Source organism: Mastigoproctus giganteus, chromosome 1 (assembly GCF_048544385.1).
Source record: "Mastigoproctus giganteus isolate SK-2022 chromosome 1, ASM4854438v1, whole genome shotgun sequence".
NCBI lineage: Eukaryota > Metazoa > Arthropoda > Arachnida > Uropygi > Thelyphonidae > Mastigoproctus > Mastigoproctus giganteus.
Window position 1 is genome coordinate 63,590,781 of NC_143575.1, and position 21,118 is coordinate 63,611,898.

At 38.2% G+C, this 21,118-nt stretch overlaps 1 protein-coding gene across 4 annotated transcripts in view; it reads left to right on the forward strand.

Moving 5' to 3' along the window:
- Positions 1–8,381: 8,381 nt before the first annotated feature.
- Positions 8,382–21,118, forward strand: part of Vps13 (vacuolar protein sorting 13C) — a 1,645,987-nt gene continuing 1,633,250 nt past the window's right edge. For all 4 annotated transcript variants that reach the window (XM_090373229.1, XM_090373247.1, XM_090373239.1 and 1 more), the window contains exon 1: positions 8,382–8,616. In XM_090373229.1, coding sequence (XP_090229355.1) covers positions 8,517–8,616 — 100 coding nt within the window. In that variant the 5' untranslated portion in view covers positions 8,382–8,516. The remainder of the gene's footprint in view (positions 8,617–21,118) is intronic.

A 21,118-nucleotide genomic window follows, 5' to 3' on the forward strand; every position in this document is an offset into this window, starting at 1 on the left:
TCACCTTATGTGGCCCACCTGAAATATAAACAGAAATTTTATTTGTTTAAATTTTATTTACAAAATATTTTCTACATTTGTCTATTTGTTTGTTTTATACTTGTTTATATTTGTTTTATTTATACACGCTATTCAGATAATTTTGCACGTGACCTTCATTAGCCGACAATGAATTTCAAGGTCGTCGGTATTGAAGGTTATATGACATGCTAATTACTCCAGAAGAAATATCAAAGTATTGTACATAAATATCTCACATAAAATAACAATATTTATTACTGATGCGTACGAAATTGCGTCAGTAGTCGCTAAAATAACTTGTCAAGGGACAGACTTCCGAATTACATTCAAAGGCCTATATACAAAACTTATCGTCTATTAACTAGAAACACATTGCCTGTAATAGCAATTATAAGTAATGATTTTTGAAGCAGGAATGATGACTCCTGCAGTAAGCAGCCGCTGCTGTATCCATAGTGAAATATAAATTCCTTCCCCCCAAAGAGAGATTCTCGATCGAGGCTTATCTGTATAAGAAAAAAGAAATGTTCTTAACAGCCTGGCGTTTTTATTTATACTCCGGCACGACCACCAGATCAGTGGAGTTTACAATAAATCAATCAATACAAAAATTAATCGTATTTAGTAGTTACGGGTTGGAACCCCGACCCACTCAAACAGCGTGTTCTATTGCACTCGCGCCCCTGACCACTCGGCTACGTCAGGCCGTAAGAGTACCAAATAAATCGTCGGGTCCTTCGACTCTTCAGAATCCTTGCTGTAGCAGACCAGTAGCATTATTATTATTATTGTTGCTCTTATAATATTTCTCCCTGATTTGGGGATTCCAATTCGTGACGGGTACTGCTACCAAGTACACAGGGTGGTTATAATGTCTAGTGTTACTGTTGGTCGAAGAAATCTCTGACTATCCTACAGGCGTTCAGGATTGCGACTTTCTGGAGTTCCTTGTAGGTGTTCTCTGGGAGACCTATTGCTGCTAGGCTGCTATGTAGGGTCTTTCGCACCATACAGGTGGTCGACAAGATGATTGGGATGGTCGTTACTTCTTGCATATACCACATCTCCTTGACCTCATGTCTCAGGTTCGTATACTTCCTAATTTTTTCCTCATGGGTTTTCTGGACATTGCTAGTGTTGGGCACCCTATGCCAATCAGGCAAGTAGCCTTTTCCATCTTGTCCACAAGGATTATGTCCTGTCCGGTCTGTTGTGCGGGATTGTCCTATCCGTTATTATGGCGCGGTCCCAGTACAGCATGTCGTTTCGGGTCTCTAGTACAGCCTGGGGTTTGTACTTGTAGTACGGTATACTTTCTTCGATCAACTGGTATTTCTTTGCTAGCTTCTGATGTATTATCCTGGCTGCCTGGCCATGCCTATGGGTGTACTCAGTCTGGGTGATCACCTTGCATTCCCCTGTGATGTGTTGGATAGTTCCTGAGGCCGGGTGGCATGGTCGACATGTGTCATCTGACATTCCAGGCTCCTTTGCAATGTGCAGGCACTTCTTAATTTTCTTGTGCTCTAACTGTTGAGCCTGCATCATCCCTAAGTATTTGTAGGTCTCCCCTTCCGTCATAGTTTCGATTTCTTTACCACTCAGCAACTGGTAGTTTCGGCCGACTAATTTTCCCTGGTGCAGTTCGTTGGTCTTGCATTTGTCTAGACCAAATTCTATCCTGATGTCCTTGCTGAATTCTTCGGTGATCTGGAGTAGTTGCTGGGAACTACTCCAGATCGAGAAGTTGCTTCTCGGTTGCCGCGTAGAGCTTGATGTCATCCATGTACATCAGGTGGGTGGGGTGTACAGGTTCTTTCTTCCTTCTTTGAGGTTATATCCATACTTGCTGTCATTAAGCCTGAAGATAGCGATACTGTTCATTCGCTGTGTTGCAACGATGTTTAGAGTGTTCCCATAAAATACGAATTCTACTTTGGATTACAAATTCCCTGGACTGTGACGACCATTTCAGTGGATGCAGCATCGCTTCATCTACCTGCAGGTAAAATTTTATCATTTTATTTGATGTGGGAAGGCCATTTTACAAGCAAGTGAATAAATCGATGCATCTTCCCAATGGAAACCCACGTGGTCGCCGTAGCGATAGCGTCACAGAGGCAGTGAAACCTGTAAACTGTGAAACTGACTGGGAGTGGAGTTCTCCCAGGAAACCTTTAAACTGGTCACCACACATACAAGGTCTTTATTTTAGATCCTAGCAGTTTATTTTACCTTTTACCATGTTTTTGTCAGTCTCCTTTGTTCGCCACCATTTTGTTTTACTTAGCGAACCTACACGTTTTCGAGTTGGCATTAAGAAGCTTCCTGCTAATTCTAGCTGTTTTCAACAACTTAAAAAAAAAAAATAATAATAATAAATAAAATAGTAATAATAAACAACAATAAAATATGTCAAAATTTGAATCTCAAACGGGAAACAGTACCCCCCGGTAGTTGTGCTATTGCGCCCTTCATGCAGAGAACGGCACACCTCGAGCAACGAGGAATTACTTGAAAACACCTGCCCAATCTCAGCTCTGATTAAACGGCTCAAAACTAAACCAGCTAAGTTAGGCACTTATGTTTTCTCGCAACGGGATCCCAATAATAGAAATATTATTGTTGATGACGAGGTCGCGAGTGTGACACCAAGATGAACAACTCCACCCCTCGAGCTGAGCGAAAATGGCTAAAATCCAAAAAAAAAGTCAAGAAATCCACTAAAGCCTGTTCTCCTTCAGCTGCTCACTAGAAGAAAAACTGAACTCCATGCAGTCCTCACTGGATAAGGATTGCTCTCACCTGGAGAAAATTATGATCCTCAGGTCCATGATGGAATGCTGCCTTCGCTTTGAAGAAAGTAGAGTAACCAAGCCAGCTGCCCAAAAAGTTACAGGCTGCTGGGATATCCTCGAGGAAATGTTACATGACTTAATACTACAGAATGAACAATTAAGGGCAATCAATGAACAAAACTGAGGGAAACAAATTATACTCTGACAAAGGCCTTCAGCACTCCAGCTCGGACCATCCATAGCACTCAGAACTCTTTCCTCCCAGATCTGAAAGCACAATCAAACCGCCAGACTCGGCCAGCACTTCTCCCTACACCTATCTGAGAATCAACTTATGTTGCTATGGTACAGAGGCCAAAAATCAATGCCCATCCTCGCAATCACACTGCCTTACCACTAGCCAGTATTGGCTGCCACCTTATGGAGAGTGAACCGAATATCACGGTTGATGATTATCATCAGACCAAGAACCGGGAACCAAGTGAAATGCCACAGCGCCCCCGGTCCTATTCAGATGCGCTGAGGATCCAACCAATGGCAGATAAGCTATTTGCTCCTCCCAATACCAGACAGAATAGAGAACAAAACCTAGTCATCCTTCGCGCGACCCAGGAAGGTTCCTTCACTTCAAGTGAGGCTGTCAAGGAGGATGTTACTACCAACTTGAAACCTCAAATGAAAACCATAAAAATTAAAAGCTTCAGAAAAATCCGTAATTCTAGGATCATCATTGAGACTGCTTCCAAAAAAGATGCAGGAAACATTATGCAAATCCCACAGATAAATGAACTTGGTCTTAGCGGTGAGATATCCAAACCAAAGGGTCATCTATTGTAATCTTCGATGTCGAAAAAGGAATTTCCAAAGATGACCTCCTTGAGGAAATATGACAGGAACCTTGCTGATCATATCACTAGACATGAAATTCAAAGTGAATTTAAATTCAAATACTCCAACAAATCCAGATCGGGTACTTCTTGCAACTGGGTAATCGAACTCTCCCCGAAGATATGGAAAATATTATCCCAACAACATCGAATATTTATTGGCTGGAGCTCTTACCGGTTCAAGGAGCACATACCTATCATCAAGTGCTTTAAATACCTGCGATTCGGACACACATCCCATGTTTGTGTCCGACAAGACTTCACCTGTGGCCACTGCACCTACAACAATTGTCCAAACAAAAATCAAGCACTTAACTGCGTCAATTGCAAAGCAGCAAGAATGGATCCCAATCACTCCGTCCAGGATGTCAAATGTCCAACTATTTAAGGGTATTGAGAACCATCCAGAACAAAACCGACTATGGCCGTAAACCATAATCGCTGTCCCACCAACGTTCTCGAGATTCTCCAACTGAATGCCCAAAGAGCCAGAAATGTGGTCGACCAAATTAGAATGAAAATGGATGAAGAAGAAATTGATATTCTCTGTGCTCAAGAGCCCTACACCCACACCCACACCCACAAGGGACGGGTACAAGGCTACCCCCGAGTATATAGGATCATTGAGACAACCACAGATACTCAATGGGCAGCCACCAGTCAGTCATAACTCTCTTACCTTCCAGAAAAATCCTAGTACCGATGGATGCCAATTGTAGATCTCGCTTGTAGCATAGCCGGGTGGATGGCCATGCAGTTTCCCAGAATAGACAGCGATTAGAAGATTTCCTTCCGTCATCCTATCTACGCCTGAGATTGACTAACTCAGTCACGGAATGAAAAGGCAGAACCACAGGGGGGGGGGATATTCAGGGATATTCATATATTGTTGTGGCGGACCCCAGGGTTCCCCCATTAGCCACTATTGTACTTCTTGTGTTGAAGCTTACTCCAAAATGGGCCATTTGTATGTAGTTATGATGTGTTCTGTAATTATGAAGTCGGCCAGTACTTGGCTCTTAGCAGATGAGAAGCGGCAACACCTGATCACCACATCCCACCCCATCCCCGCCACGTGGAGGTGACCAGGATCTACTATCATCTTGCTAATCTGTATCATGACAACGTCACGAGACAGACAAATTAGAGAAAGTGAAAGGGGTAAAGTAGGAATAGTATTCGATGGTTCAGGGAGGAAAGAGAAAGTAAAGATGGGGTCAGACAGAGGGACCCACCATAGAAATAGGAAAGAAGAATTGAATAGGAAAAGTTAAAGTTTAAAAAAAAATGGAAGAATTCATCTTCCAGGATGAGACTAGTCAGTCCCGAAGTATCCCATCCTGAATACGAATTTCAGGATCAGCAGGCGTTGATTCTTCTCCAACATTATCATCAGCTCGATGATACGACCTTCAGCAGCGCTCGATACAGGACAAGAAGATAAAATGACATCTCGTTGAGAGCCTTATCTTCACGAGAGAGAACAAACCAAAGACAAGAATAAAGGTTCTTTTATGTACAATCCCGCCTCACAACCGGAGGTTCCTATTAAATCAAGAAAATTTTCTCAGCACAAATTCATCTCCAATGCTGCTATCAACTCTATGATAAAACCAGTAACAATGCCTAAATGGGATCAACAGCTGCAACCACATCACACTGATAGTCCTATCCTTCCAATAGGGAATACCAAGTACTAGCTTGTTCCAGGAATTGAAGGACTTCTATATGCAGTCCTTCCCTTACTATTGAAGGTACCAATAAGATCCAGAAAACTATTGCAGTTCTATATCCACCTTGAAAAAAAAAAATAAAAATAATATATATATATATATATATATATATACACTGTGCTGCCACTTTATTAGGTACACTTACCTAGTAGCGTGTTCAGCCTCCCTTATCCTTCAAAACAGCCTGAATTTGTCTAGGCATGGATTGAACAAGATGGTGGAAACGTTGTGCAGGAATGGAGTACCATGCAGACATGAATGTGTCACGCAGTTCCTTGAAATTCGACAGGGTGTAAGCCTGCAGCGAACAGCCCTTTCCAGCTCATCCCAAAGATATTCAATAGGATTGAGATCCCGGGGACTGAGCGGGCCACTGCAGCAAAGAAAAGTCATTGTCATGTTCCTGGAACCATTCCATAGTGATTTGGGCTTTGTTCAAAGGCACATTATCCTGTTGGAAGTAACTATCTGACTGAGGATAAACTGTCAACATGAAGGGATGCACTTGGTCAGCAATGTTGTGGCATTCAGACGTGAATCTATGGATATCAACTGACCCAACGTGTGCCAAGAAAACATTCCACTTTCCCCACACCATAACACTGCCCCCACCACTTTGCACAGTAGTCGTCAGACGTGATGGGTCCATGGATTCATGTTGTTTTCCACAAATTCTGAGCGTTCCATTAACATGATGCACCAGGAACTCGACTCGCCAGACCAAGCAACTGTTTTCCGATCCTCGATAGTCCAGTGCTGGTGTTGCTGTGCTCACTGGAGGCGTGCTCTCTTGTTCTTCCTTGATAACAAAGGTACGCGATGTGGCCATCGGCTGTTGTAGCCCATTCGCGACAAAGTGCGACTAGCGGTCCGTTGCGATATATTGTTCTGCGCACTAAGGTTGTATTCTGACGTGATGTGCGACATTGTGGTCCATCTGTGTGCTTGGACAATTCTAGCCATCCTCCTCTGACCTCTCTCATCAACAAGCGATTTTCTTTCAGAAGAGTGCCGTCGAGAGGATGTTTCTCTTCGTTGAACCATTCTCGATAAACCCTTGAAACTGTGGTGCTTGAAAAGTTCAGGAGAACTGCCGTTTCAGAGATGCTTTGTCCAGCACGTCTTGCACCTAATTCCATGCCACGTTCGAAGTCTGTTAGATTACTCCTTTTCTCCATTCTTGCTACGGTTTGTGCGCTTAATTGTTACTAGAAAGGTTGTTCTGCTGCATTTATATCCACAACTGTGGTCATATGACTTGCAACGTTGTGGAACAAACCATTTGTGTGCACAGGGTGTCTCAGAAATACATGGCATAACTTCAGGAATGAGTTCCTCATATGTAGACAATAGAAATATTTTATATTAACATAGTTCCGGAAATGCTTGCTTCCCGAGTTATTAACAGGAATGTCTTATCTCCCGCAGGTGATTTCCTTCATCACAAGGTACTGACAGAATCTGGTGGTTTTCCATTCCGACCATGTACTCAAATCAAGAGCAAGTGGATATGCATTTTATGTACGGTTTAGCGGACGGCAATGCTCTGGAGGCTCGTCGTTTGTACAACGAAAAGTTCCCAGAACGAAGATGTCCAGGCAGGAAAACGTTTGAAGGTATCCATCGCCGCCTTTGTGAACATGTGACTTTTACACCTCGTGCTGCCAACCGAGGACGACCAATATCTACGACTCCAAAAGTAGAGGAGGAGATTTTGGATGTTGTGCATGCCACTCCTGGAATCAGCACACACAGAATAGCAATGCAACTGGCTGTTCAATGTCGACTATTTGGAGAGTGTTGCGAGAACACCAACTGTATCCTTACCATCTGCAACGGGTACAGACAGGCCTTGTCACCAACAGAGGTGGACCAACTGCCTGGCCGCCACGCTCACTGATTTAAATGCACTTAATATCATAATCATAATTTAGTTTGGCTGGGTTTCGCATTAAATAAGTGGCAAGATGAACAATACAAACAACGTACAACTCACACAACCCCCATCTGGCTTTAGCAGAAGATTGCTTCAACACAGGGCCACATCTCTCGGTGTTATGGGTGTCCAGGCACCTCTTACAGTTACACATACTGTGTCCACTGTCCTTTGTGGGCTACTTTGGACATCAGTGGATACAGACATGGTCTGCAGTATCCTTTATCGTGTTCCACTTCTTTTTCCTTTCGTGTTATTTTCTTCTTTCCTTGTTTTCTGTTGTCCAGTCCACTGAGTGAAAGGGAATGATTGTGCGTGCTTCCGTGCGTGTGCTGTTGCTGGCTTGCAGGCATTGAATTTTTTGAATATGTTCAAACTAGCTTTGGACACTCAGTATGTGGTGGCCGAGGTTGGCCATTCTACATGCTTAGCTGTGGCCCACCCTCGTGGTGTATACGGGCACTGGGCAGGCTTTTCAGGTGTTCGCCTTCCTCTTGACAAAGTTGTCAAAAACAACTAAACACAACAAGACTTATACTGCACAAACATAACGTTACAGATATTTCTGGCATTTTACAGAGTTCTGTATCCATCACAGTGTACTGTCAGAGTGGAACTGACGCTCAAGTGCCACCCCACATACAGTAAAATACTCTACTGCACATGTCTACTTATGTACATAAGGCAATGTATGATGGGAACAATAGCTAAAAATACAGATGTCGTATGTTTTCAATGGCAGTCTTAGGCAGTGATTAATCGTACTATGTATATACTATAGTATACGTAATATATTAACATAAATAATAAATATATATATATATATATATATATAAAACAGTAAAATAAATAAATATGTAATTTAAAATTAATATGCAAGGCTGTAAATATTAAAATAATATATGCAATATTTTGTTATTGATATCATATGATGTTTAGTGATAATGAATTAACGCAAAGACCAACGCCCTTACTGTATAGCGGTGGTCTTGTTTTGCCTGTATGATCCGTATGCGGCGAGTTGATGCGTGATGGGTGGCACATGTGTCTTGGAGAAATGTTGCAGTTATTGAAATTTTATGCGGTTTGGTGTGTAGGTAACTAGGGTATTAGTGTTAAGAAGATTTTGATATAGACGAAAATGGTATTCGAATCGATAGTTGCAGACGTATTGAATTCATTTCTAGGAGATTATGTACAAAATTTTGACAGTTCTCAGCTGCGGTTAGGGATATTTGGGGGTAAGAGATCATTTGTCGATATTTGAATTAATATGTTGCAATCAGAAAAAGACTGCATATAAATGTCATATGGCACTAAGAATGAATGAGAGTGACGACTTTTTATTTTTATTTGCTCATTATATGTCTTTTTCTTTTTGATTTTTAATGTTGAATAAGAACAGATTTCCATATAATTTGTAGAGATAAAGATTTATTTGGTAGGTCTTTAATTCGCACGGAAGTATTCTATGAAATACTGACTTGCAACGTCAGTTTGATGTTTATTCCTTGCCTACTTCCTCTGTATGTTGGGATTCTTTTTTTGCATGTATGATGTAACCGACAGTTTTCTCAGCCGTTTATTGCAGTATGTTTCCAAACACATCTGCCTGTACAAATAGCAGTTGTAAAAACAGGGCAGTAGGCAAGTTCACAGTTTTTTGGGTGATCAAATCCCCCTCCTGTACTAATTCAAGTCCACAGTGGACGAGAGACTGGACACTTGACAACCCCCCAACCCTTTTAACAGACCATCTCCCTTTAAAATTTTTGCCTATGCCATTGGTTCAGTAACGCTAATAAATCAGTTGGGGGACCCAGTGGAACTATTTAAAGCTGGACTGGTTACCTTTACCTCCATGTGAGCTGCTTTAAAAATAAACATGGTTTCAAGATTGACCTAGCACAGTTTTTTTTCAGGTGTATCTCTATGTGAAATAAAGTACACTGGTTGTAGCAGTGTACTCTTATTATTATAATTTTTTATAATAAGTTATCATATAAACTCCTTTTATATCAGAAAAAATATTAGTGCGACTCATGAAATTTCAAAATAAACTTAAATCAGGTAAGCAGTTCATGAGATTTCTGGCATTTATGTTCTGTAGAAAATTTTACTGCATTATTACTTCTGTGCTTTTCAATTGACTATTTTCCGGCCAGGCAAATGGTTAATTGTTCTGGGAGTAAGCACTTTGTTGGTTTGTTGTTTACTCCCAGAACTATAATTAGGTATTCCTGCATCAGTGCAAAATAAAAATTTTGCATACCTTCTTCCATAAATAAACATTTTAAATTAAAAATAAATAATGATATAATGCAAAATTCCTGTTGTGCTCACTGATATTTTATTATTTGAAAATTCAAAAAGTAATAAATAAATATATATATATATATATAATTTTTAAATCCCATGTTTTTGCATCCCTGGTTTTAATGCATCCAAGGCAAGTGTTCTATGGAACCCTACTCATGCAACCCTACTTAAGTGTCTGTGCACACCTACTGTGACTTCCAAGTGGCTCATCAGGTTTTCAGAACAATTGCTGTTTGTGTTTTACTCATTATATATTAAACAAGTTTAAATACTTTCCTGAGCTAATATCAGTACTTTTAAAGTTTTAATATATCCCCTTCCATATTGACGATACCTATGTAATTCTTCCATTTTAGTTTCTTCAGTTAAATGGAATTTCTGAAACCATCAAATTATTTAAGATAATTAATATCACAGGGAATGATTAGTTGGACTTGTGTAATAGTTGGAAATGGTATTTCAGAAATATGATCCTGAAATATGTCATCTCTTACATGATTTGGCTGATACAGAATAGTGAACTTTTTGTGATTTGGAAAATACACTTATAGTTGAGTCTGCATTTTCAGTTTAATTTTGCAAAATGAATCTTATTTAAGTAATGAAGGGCCATTTAAGACCCTAACCCTGACAATGAGTTATAAATTGCAACATCCACTGATTTCTGTTTTGTGTGTATATATATATATATATATATATATATATATATATATCTGATAATTAAAATAAATATGATATTTAAAATAAAAACATCAGCCAGTAGTACGGCAATAATGCAGAGCGAAACGAAACGCAAAATAATATAAAATAAACAAACATGGAAGGGAAAGTAGAGATAATAGGACAAAAAGGTAGTCGATAATCCCCTGTAAAATTTAGTCAATTAAGTCATTAAACCCAATTAATAAGAAATATAAATTTAAAATAATGCCAATTATAAATAATTTAGCGGTACCCCCCTCGAAGGTACCAGTTCCAAAAAACGTGAAATATCAACAAAAAAGGGTTAAAGAAACTACCAAAAAACTAAAATATCGAAATAATAGACTGACCATCATGCCCCATATCGACAGAGGACCACAAGGCCAATAATGGTCATGGAATCGCTGCATTTCAATCGTCATACAAATCATCGCAAAGGCAGAAATATCGAAGAACCAAACACCTCCATTCTCCGATAGATCAACCAATGCAGAGGATTTGCATGGCGGTGGTCTTTATGCAGCGAAAAATAAACTATAGAACAGACAGCACTCATTGATCAGAGCCACACCACTGACATAATGCAAGCTTAACCAGCATATATAATAGAAAGAAAAAGAATAGATGGCGGCACAGGCGCTGCTTATTTAGCATATCAACCCACTACTACCACTAATTTATATTATGTGAGGTAAAAGTTAGGCAAAAGTAATAAAAATAAATAAATATGGCTATGTAGCTATCATTAGAGGCAGCAAATGCACATCCTCCACATGATGCCTAATTATATCTGATAATTAAAATAAATATGATATTTAAAATAAAAACATCAGCCAGTAGTACGGCAATAATGCAGAGCGAAACGAAACGCAAAATATGTTTATTTTATATTATTTTGCGTTTCGTTTCGCTCTGCATTATTGCCGTACTACTGGCTGATGTTTTTATTTTAAATATCATATTTATTTTAATTATCAGATATAATTAGGCATCATGTGGAGGATGTGCATTTGCTGCCTCTAATGATAGCTACATAGCCATATTTATTTATTTTTATTACTTTTACCTAACTTTTACCTCACATAATATATATATATATATACAGGGTGTTTCAGTTAAACGTTTCAGAACTTCTAAGAGGGGTAGGGTACATCCTGACAACTCGAAATCATATAGCAATGTGGGGTCGGAAATGCTTTCCTGAAGCGGTGTTGTACACAGAAGCACCATAAAAAGAAAAGAGACCGTAAGTGAGAAATCGTTTTAATAATACATGAAAAGAAGCAAAAGGTACATGGATTAAAGTAAGTGTTCGAAGTTTCTTCCACGGGCTACAATGCACGCCTCACATCTCCAACGCATGGACATCCGAACATTCTGGAATACTCCAGGCGAATTTCGAATTTCTTCGGCAGCTACTGCGATTCTTGCAACCAGCTCCTCAGCATTGTCAACAGGGGTGTCATAAACTAGCGATTTCATATGACCCCAGAAATAAAAATCAAGACATGATAGGTCGGGTGACCGAGCAGGCAACGCACGGGACCACCACGTCCGATCCACTGTTGACCAAATGTGACATCCAGGTAGTTACGAACATCTCCGCTATAATGGGCAGGGGCTCCATCGTGTTGGAACCACATTGTCTGCTGCGTCGATGCAGAAATCTGTTCATCTCTCAAAAGTTGTGGCAATACTTGCTGCAGAAAGATCAAGTAGATAGGTCCGGTTAGACGACATGGTAACAGGTAAGGTCCGATGAGGTGATCTCCCATAATACCGGCCCATACATTGACCGAAATCGAATCTGTGCTGCACGACGTCGCACGACGACTTCTGTGTACAATACCGCTTCAGGAAAGCATTTCCGACCCCACATTGCTATATGATTTCGAGTTGTCAGGATGTACCCTACCCCTCTTAGAAGTTCTGAAACGTTTAACTGAAACACCCTGTATATACACACAATAGAGCTCTATATATTTTTGTAATATATATACAGCAATACCTCACTTAGCATGGCTTCAAACAGCATGTGTTTTCAATTAAGTTTAAGTCAAAAATTTTCTGTACATATTAAAACTCATTCAATAGCCTAGACATGTACTCTACATATAGGAACGTGTACATATATGCTGCAGTGGCAACTCTATTGTCTCACATGCACATGTGTCAGTAGCTTCCCTCGGGCAGTCACTAGCAAAGTGCAACAGTGTTCAGTATTCTTAATTCCATCCTGACAAGATGACATGATAGCTTTTCATTTCACAGTTTATTTTTTACTCCTTTTAAATACGATTGAAAATATATTTGCATCTTGGCTAGAAATCACTGTCAACAACATGCATTCTGTTTGGCAGCATGTTTTGTCCCATTTGGCAAATTATTTCACTGGTTTAGAATTACGAATTCAGACAATTGCCAAAGACATTGTGAAGATTGGAAAAGACTTGTGATTTTAAACTTTTTGACACTATCAATGTACATGACCGCATTGACTCACATGCAAATGACTTAGATGATGCAACTCTCCTTGAAATTGACGAGCAAGCTGCATATGAAGAAGAGGAAAACAATTCTGAAGTGGATAACATTGAAGTGGCACCAAAAAAATTTTCAACAGAAGAATTGGAGAAAATTTTTTTTTGGGGGGGGGGTTTCACATGTCCTGTAAGGCAATTATGAATGGAGATCCGGATGTTGAATGTAGCATCAAGATACGGCAAATTTTACAAGATGGGTTTTAATGCTACAAAAATGCTTCTTTGATGCTTCTTTTTTTCAGTGTACAAGTTTTTGACTGCATCTTAAGGTGCAGTCAAAAACTTGTATGCCGAGAAAAAGAAGAGACGACTTCACCGGACTTTATTATTGAAATACCTAAATAAACAATAAAGCTTTTTTCTTATCTCTAATGATGTTACTTTTCATTAATAAAATTTTTGCAATATTTTTAATTTCAAATCCTTTTAATTGGCTATCAACCGAAAATTGTTTATATATTTATTATAATTTGTTTATAGACTGTTTCTCTGGTACGCATTCAATTAAAACCCATTATAATTATACCTCAATCAGCACGGTTTCACATAGCACGGAACAGTTTCGGTACCAAATATCAGTGCTATGCCGAGGTATTGCTGTATATACAGTAGAGCCTCGATAATCTGAACTAATTGGGACCAGGGATAGTTCGGATTTTCGAACTTAACAAAAATACTGTTCTGGAGACTAAAAAAAGGGTTCAGTAAGTTTAGAAATAAAACACTAAGTTGTACTTACTTATTTTTATCCTTAGGTAACAAAACAAATGGAACTTTCAGCCACAATGACATGTGTATAGGTCTTTAATGAAAATAATTACTTATTTTTTTGCTGCATCTTTTTCGAACTTCGTTTCTTTGCTGCACCTTTTTCAAACTTCGTTTCTTTGCTGCAAGATCTCTCACTCTTTTCAGCAAGAGAAGTTGAGTTGGATAGCAACTCAGCTACTCTCGATTTTCATGTATCATTTAATTTTGTTACTTGGTAAGCTGATAAACGTGTAAATTTGTGCTTTATATATTCATTTTTATAGTCTGTGATAACGTTCATTTGATTCTTGCTTATTAGAATTGCTATTTAATAGAAACAAAATTCACTTCGCAAACGTGATTACAATAATTGTTTTATGGCACCAGCATAAAAAAAAAATAATTAAAATAAATGCTAAAATAAATAAAATAAAATAAAAGCAAAAAAAAATTATTATTTATGTATGTATAAATATTTATTTATTATTTTTCTTATTTTCTAGTTAATCAGAATGCTACAAAACTTAAGTGCTTTATAATTTTTAAAAATAAAATAATGTCAGTAATTTTTTTTTTTAAACAATTGTGGGTTAGACTTTTTTTAGCTTGTTTCAAATGAAAGATCAAATCTTTAGTCAAGTGTCCTCACTTGTTTTATTTTAACCCTGTGAATAGGTGATGCCTCATGGTGTGAATTGTCTTTGTGCCAATTCAGAACAACGGCATCATTAGAATTAGGTCTTTTGGATAATTCTTGTCTAAACTGAAGGTTTTTGATTCAAAAGTGGAACACCATAATAATTATCACAGGGATAATAAAAAGGTATCTGATTTTAAAAATGCAAAATTGGAATGCCTGTGATCTGTAAAAAAAAATTAACTCTGCAATTTTATATTGTTATTATTATTATTAGCCATAGGTGCAAGGAAGCTTGAGGCTTATGCTGCACCAGCCAAAAAAAAAAAAAAAAAAGAAATTCCTGTATTACCCTGAGAGAGAGAGAGAGAAGGGAATTACCAAGAAAGCAAGAAAGAGAAAAATGATGATATCCAGCTCAGGACCCTGGGTTTGCCAAGCCCATACTCACCAGATGTGAGCCCCTGGGGAGATATATATATAAAACCTCCAAACACAAACGGTATTAATTAAATCCTATAATACTTAGAACTGTGCATGGGTTGGCAACTGAGAAGATAGGACATATTTGTTGATATTAAACTTGAATTGCTCTGGATTATAATTTTTAGGAAATATATGTGAAGGAAGGTTCGTGTTTATACTTCGGCTTGATCACCTGGTCAGAGGAGTTTACATTAATTACAAATGCCATCATTAATCATATTTGGCAATCATGGGCTTGAATTACGGTCCACTCAAAGAGTGTGTGCTACTGCATAATCCCACTCCTGACCACTTGGTTATGTCAGGCCTGATTTTTTCCAGAAAATATAAAAAAAGCTGGTTCAGTGAGTTTGGTGTTGGACAGCAAATGGATGCTGATATGCTTGCAGTACATGTTTGGACTGGTTTGGAAGAGAGTGGAGGAATTATAGACGCCGTATCAGAAGAATGGTGCCCATGGAAGTATCTATGGAAAAGGCATGCAGCAGAAACTAAATGTCTATGGGATGGAGAGTGGAGTGACTGTGTAAGAGATATGTTATTAACCTGACTGCTCTCTTTTGAATGGAGTCAAGGTTTTGGGGACAGCCCCAAATGTTGAAGCAATATTCCATGGGAGGGTAGATTTGAGATTTGTACAGAATGAGTAGTTGTTTAAAAGAAATGTAATGCTGAGAGGGAAAAAGAAAACCCAGTTTTTTATGCGCAGGAAGCAATATTTGTGATACACCTATGCCAAGAGAGATTAGAAGTCAGGGTAATCCCTGAGAGAGAGAGAGAGAGAGAGAGAGAGAGATCTTATATAGATATGCGTGTTATTAAAGATGAGCATAGGCACAGTAAGCTCTTTTTTTTATAAGAAATAAGACAATGTGTTTATTAATAATGATAACATAATGAAATCTGTTTATTAATAATATGATGTCATATTATTAATAAACAGATAAAGATGATGTCAATGACAGAACAGTAACAACAACTGTCAATTAATAACAGCATAATGATAACAACTGTTTATTAAATTATTAAAATGAAAACATATTCACACAAAGTTAAACTCTTTTCAGTTTACACTAAGGTGTAATTTTTAATAGACTGCAGGTATACTCAAAGTATTCTGATCCAATAATAACTGCTATGATTTTTTTTTTTTTTTATGAAAACCCCAAACATGAAAGGTATCAAAACCTATAGTACTTAGTACCGTGCATGGGTTGAAGGAGAAGTATGGGGGGAGGGGGATGCCGGAAACTTTGCTCTAGAGACTAAACATGGGTTTCACCATGATGAAAAAGGCCTGAAATATCAGCTGCTACTCTATAGATAATTCCTTGAATTGAATGAAATGGTAGAAATTTCTCTGTCAAGTCCTGGGAAACTGAGGATACAACATGCCAAATATTACTGATTTATAATTTGAACTTTTATTCCAAGTAAACGTGCGTGCTGGCTCATTTTGAATTTTGTTTCAACAAATAACTCAAAAATTTTCAAATATCTATTTAATAATGGAGTATGAAATGAGCCTGACAAACTTATGAAAAGCAAGACATATTTGACAGTGAGATAGACTTTAAAAAATCAGGAAGAACCCCTGATAAAAGACTGCTGAGATCACTTTTGCTTTTGATGGTCTTTTAGTAGTTGCGGATGGAACCTTTGAGAGTTATTCATTTTAACAATTTGGCTTGATATGATCTAACATGTACAGAATAAAAGAAAAGGTATATAGTGGTGCTCAAAAAAATTGTATCACTTGCAAAATTTGCTGAATTGCTGTGAAATCTGGCAATATATCATATATGTTTTGTAATCACATTACTTTATTGCATCATCCATCTCTAGCAAGCTCTCTTAGATGATGTCATGTGCCATACATAATTGCATCACCCTAGCAGCAATATAAATACAGTGCACATTCTATAATCTCAGTATTCTGTGCTATTGCAATGTTGAAGTTTTCACAATTAATACCACATAGAAAGAGTGTTGCTGCTGAGTTGAATGTGGAGTAACATTCAATGCATGAAATAGTTAAAAGATTTCACTGTAATCAGTCAACAGTGGTACCTTTATTATGAAAATTATCAGAAACTGGCAGTCTAAACAGAAAGGAAGTGGACATCCACAAATATCTTTTGTGGCATAGCACATTTGTGGTCTGTTTGCATGTCTGAAACAGAAGATCCTCATCAACAGATCCCAAGCAGATAGGAAGGAGGAGGATCCAGAAGTAGCATTAGTAGAGGCATACGATGCAAGAAAGCAAGCTTATGCAGCATCAGCCAAAAAAAAAAAAAAAACCTCCCATTTCACCCTTCCATTCATTCCAAATGCCTGTCCAGCTCAGCCTTAAATTTATTTAGGCTATTAGCTTCCACAAAAAAAGATGGAAGCCTGTTCCACCAATCAACTACCTGCTGGCTAAAGGCAAATTTCTGCACATCTATTCTACAACTGTCTTTCCTCAATTTGAAACTGTGTCCTCTCAGGTTCTTAGTCTGAGCAAGAGGAAGAATCCTATCAGCATTCAGCTTGCTCAACCCATTCAAGGCCTTATACACCTCAATCAAATCACCTTGCAGGTGCTTACTCTCCAGGCGCTGCAATTTTCTTTTTACTCATTCTAGCAACTCTACTTCCTTCCTAAAATGATGCCTCCAGACCTGTACACAGTACTCTAGGTGTGGCCTGACCATTGCCTTGTATAATGGGATAATCACCTCCCTGTCCTTGCTAGCAAAATTCTTATATATCATTGACAGGACTCCATGACTTGCCCTGGCAGCCCGTCTGCACTGCTCAGCGAACTTCATATTTGACTGCACAATTGCCCCCAGGTCTTTTCCGCTTTCCTGAGTGTAGTACCACACAGTTGGTATGTTTCTCTTTGGTTATTGCTACCCATATGCAGTACTTTGCATTTGTCAATGTTAAACTTCAGTTGCCACTTCTCAGCCTATTTTCCCAACTTATCCAATTGGAGTAGCATACTGTCTTTATTGTTGTTAACAACCCTGCCAACCTTTATATCATCTGCAAACTTGAACATTAAACCTGATATACCTTCATCAATATCATTGATAAATACTGAAAACAACAATGGGCCCAACACCGAACCCTGGGGAACTCCACTAAGAACTAATTTGTCTTTGAAGAGCAGTGTCCATTGATTACCACTCTCTGTCGTCTCCCACTCAACCATCCCTTTATCCATTGTAGCAACTTACCCTTAATGCCATACTTCTCCAATTTGTACAGCGGTCTTCCATGTGCAACAGTATCAAAAGCTTTTCTGAAATCTAAGTATATGATATCAAAATTATTTTTAGCATTCAGTTCCTTTGTGACCACATCATAGTATCCAATCAAATTATTCAGACAAGACCTCCCTTTAACAAACCCATGCTGTGTCTTAACTATTACTGCAGTCTTGTCTAGATGATCCCACAATACTTTTTTAACCAGTGATTTCATTATATTCCCTGGAACAAAAGTTAAACTAATAGGTCCATAGTTACTTGTGTCACCTTTTGAACCCCCTTTATGAATTGGTGATACATTTGCACACCTCCAGTCCATGGGGACATCCCCTGAGTCCAAGGAAGCCATCATAATTATGGCTAAGGGTTTGTTTACTTCCTTTTTTGCCTGTAATATAATTGGATAGATCCCGTCCACCCCAGGCGTCTTCCTTATATTTAACTTCAACAATTTCTCCTCTATTTTGATTTCAGTTGTTACAAAATCACTTAGCTCCCTGTTAGCATTTGATAAACTTCTGGCACTCCCCTTATTGAATAACTCATGTGTGAATGTAGATGCAGAATACTCATTCAGTTTATCGGCTACCTGAGCATGATCATCAATAGTCAACCCATCTATGTTAAGTGGTCCAATCTGATTCATACCTTTCCTTCTAGAGTTTACATAAGTAATGAATTCTTTGCTGTTTTTATTTGCATCCTTTGCCAAAGATTTTTCATAATCTGCTTTTGCCTGCCTAACCTCCTTTGTGACTTGATTACAGACTATTTTATACCTGCCATAGTCTTCTGTGTCACCTGATATTTTATATCTATCCCGTGCATTCTTCTTCTCTGCCACGAGTCCCATTAATTCATCTGACATCCATTTAGGCCTAAACTTTGAACAATATTTCTCAGTTGGCATGTAAAGCCTAGTAGCCTCCAAGATTAAGTCCCTGAAGGCTTCCCATTTAGAATTTAACGTTGGTAACATCACCAGTTGATCCCACTGTACAGAATTTAAAAACTGTCTGAGACCTCTGTAGTCACCTTTACGAAAGCAAAAGCTCTTCCCTTTAGCCTTGATGGTAGTTACATCTTTAATTTATTCCCACATCAGTACATTGTGATCACTGTCACCCAGTGGTTCCTTTATCTGCAAATTCTTAATGCATGAATAATCAGATCAAGAGTATTACTCCCTTTGCTTTCCTCTCGAAAATGCTGCTGTAGAAAAGAGTCATCCAATAAATGCAAAAAAGTCTTGCTAGTGTGCGAGTGACCAAATCCACAAGTTCCAGTCAATATCTAGAAAGTTAAAATCCCCCATTATAAGACATTCTGATTTACTGGTGCACTCTATTTCTCTGCACAATTGCTCATTATACTCATCAGATTCATTATTCCTACAACACACACCTACTCTCATTTTTCCTTTCCCTGTGCTTATTTCAAACCAAACAGATTCAATACTGCATTGTCCACCAAAATCAATTGGATGCATTTCTTTAGATTTTGTGTTTCTTAACTAACAGCATAACCCCTCCTCTCTTCCTGTCCTGTCTATCCTTTCTGTACACATTGTACTCCCCAAATTCTAATTCTGCACTGCTTATATCTGTGTGACACCATGTCTCTGATATCCCAACTATATCTGCCTTTGATGTCTTGACTGGCACCTCAAGCTCATCAAATTTATTAACTATGCTCCTAGCATTGGTGTACATGCACCTGTTCCTACTCTTAGTTACCCTAACACAGCCCATGTATTTACTTGTTCCACTATGACTCTCAGCAATCCTGGATTCCACCTAACGCTGTCTCGATAGCATCAGTAACTACTGTTGTAACATGTAGACACCTTTTCTCATCGGGTTTAGTTGCATGTTGCCCAAGAAAACAGGCACTTTTGATGCAAAAAATGAATGCTCAGCAGCTCAAGTGGGCAAAAGAGCATGCTGGTTGGTTTTACAATCAGTGGAACTGTGTTATTTTCTCTGATGAATCAAAATTCAACTTTCATGATTCACACAGCCTGCAGACTGTTAGACAAAGAAGAGAAGAATTTCATCGTGATTGTATCGTCTCCACAGTGAAACATTCTGCATCTAAAATGATATCGGGCTGTATTTTACATAGAGGAGTTGGTCATCTTGAATTTGTCAGTACAAGGACATTCTTGAGACAGCGTACTTTCCACAATTAAAGATTGCTATGGGGATGTTGCCAATTGCATTTTTCGACTGTTCCATGTCATAGAGCCAAAACTGTAAGTACTATATGAAATTAGCAAAAGTTTTACGTTTATGAAATGACACACTCTTGCTTAAATAAATGTAATTTATTTTGCTGTCTTTACTGTCCACAGATGCAAAAATGGTTGAAGGATAAATCAATTTGCACAATAATATGGCCTGGGAACAGGCTGACCTCAATCCAATTGAAAATTGTTGGAACAAAGTTGGTGTTTCACTGCAAAAGAAACCAAAAACACTTAGAGAACTGCAGGACACATTAATCCATGTATTTGGTATCATGAGATTTTCTTGGAATACATTCAGAACTTTATCCAGTTGACATCACAATGATATATAACAGTCATCACAGCAAGGAGTGGTCCAGTGAAATATTACTGTGCATTTTGTTGTGTTTTTTTTTTTTTTTTTGTTATATAGCTGCCTGCCATCCTAGTATGAGCAAATTATGAAAAGAATCACTGCTTTCATAGAATTTTTGTTATTATATGAACCAAAAGTACACTGTCGTTTTTGGAGAAAAGTACTTATTTTATTGTATATTTACCTATAAGGTACAAAAATAAATTTTTCTGCAATTAATAGTGTCATATATATGTATTGTTATTACAGGAACTTCCCAACTTATGTAATACTTGACTTATACAAATTCACCATATTTTGGAAACATATTTTGCATCTGTAGGGATAAATGGAGATATTGTGAAAATATATTATTATTATTTTTTTTTTTGTAATTCGTTCCAAGTCCTTGGAAGTTGTAAATTTCACTATATTACTAAGCTATTTATCTCTCTAAAAGG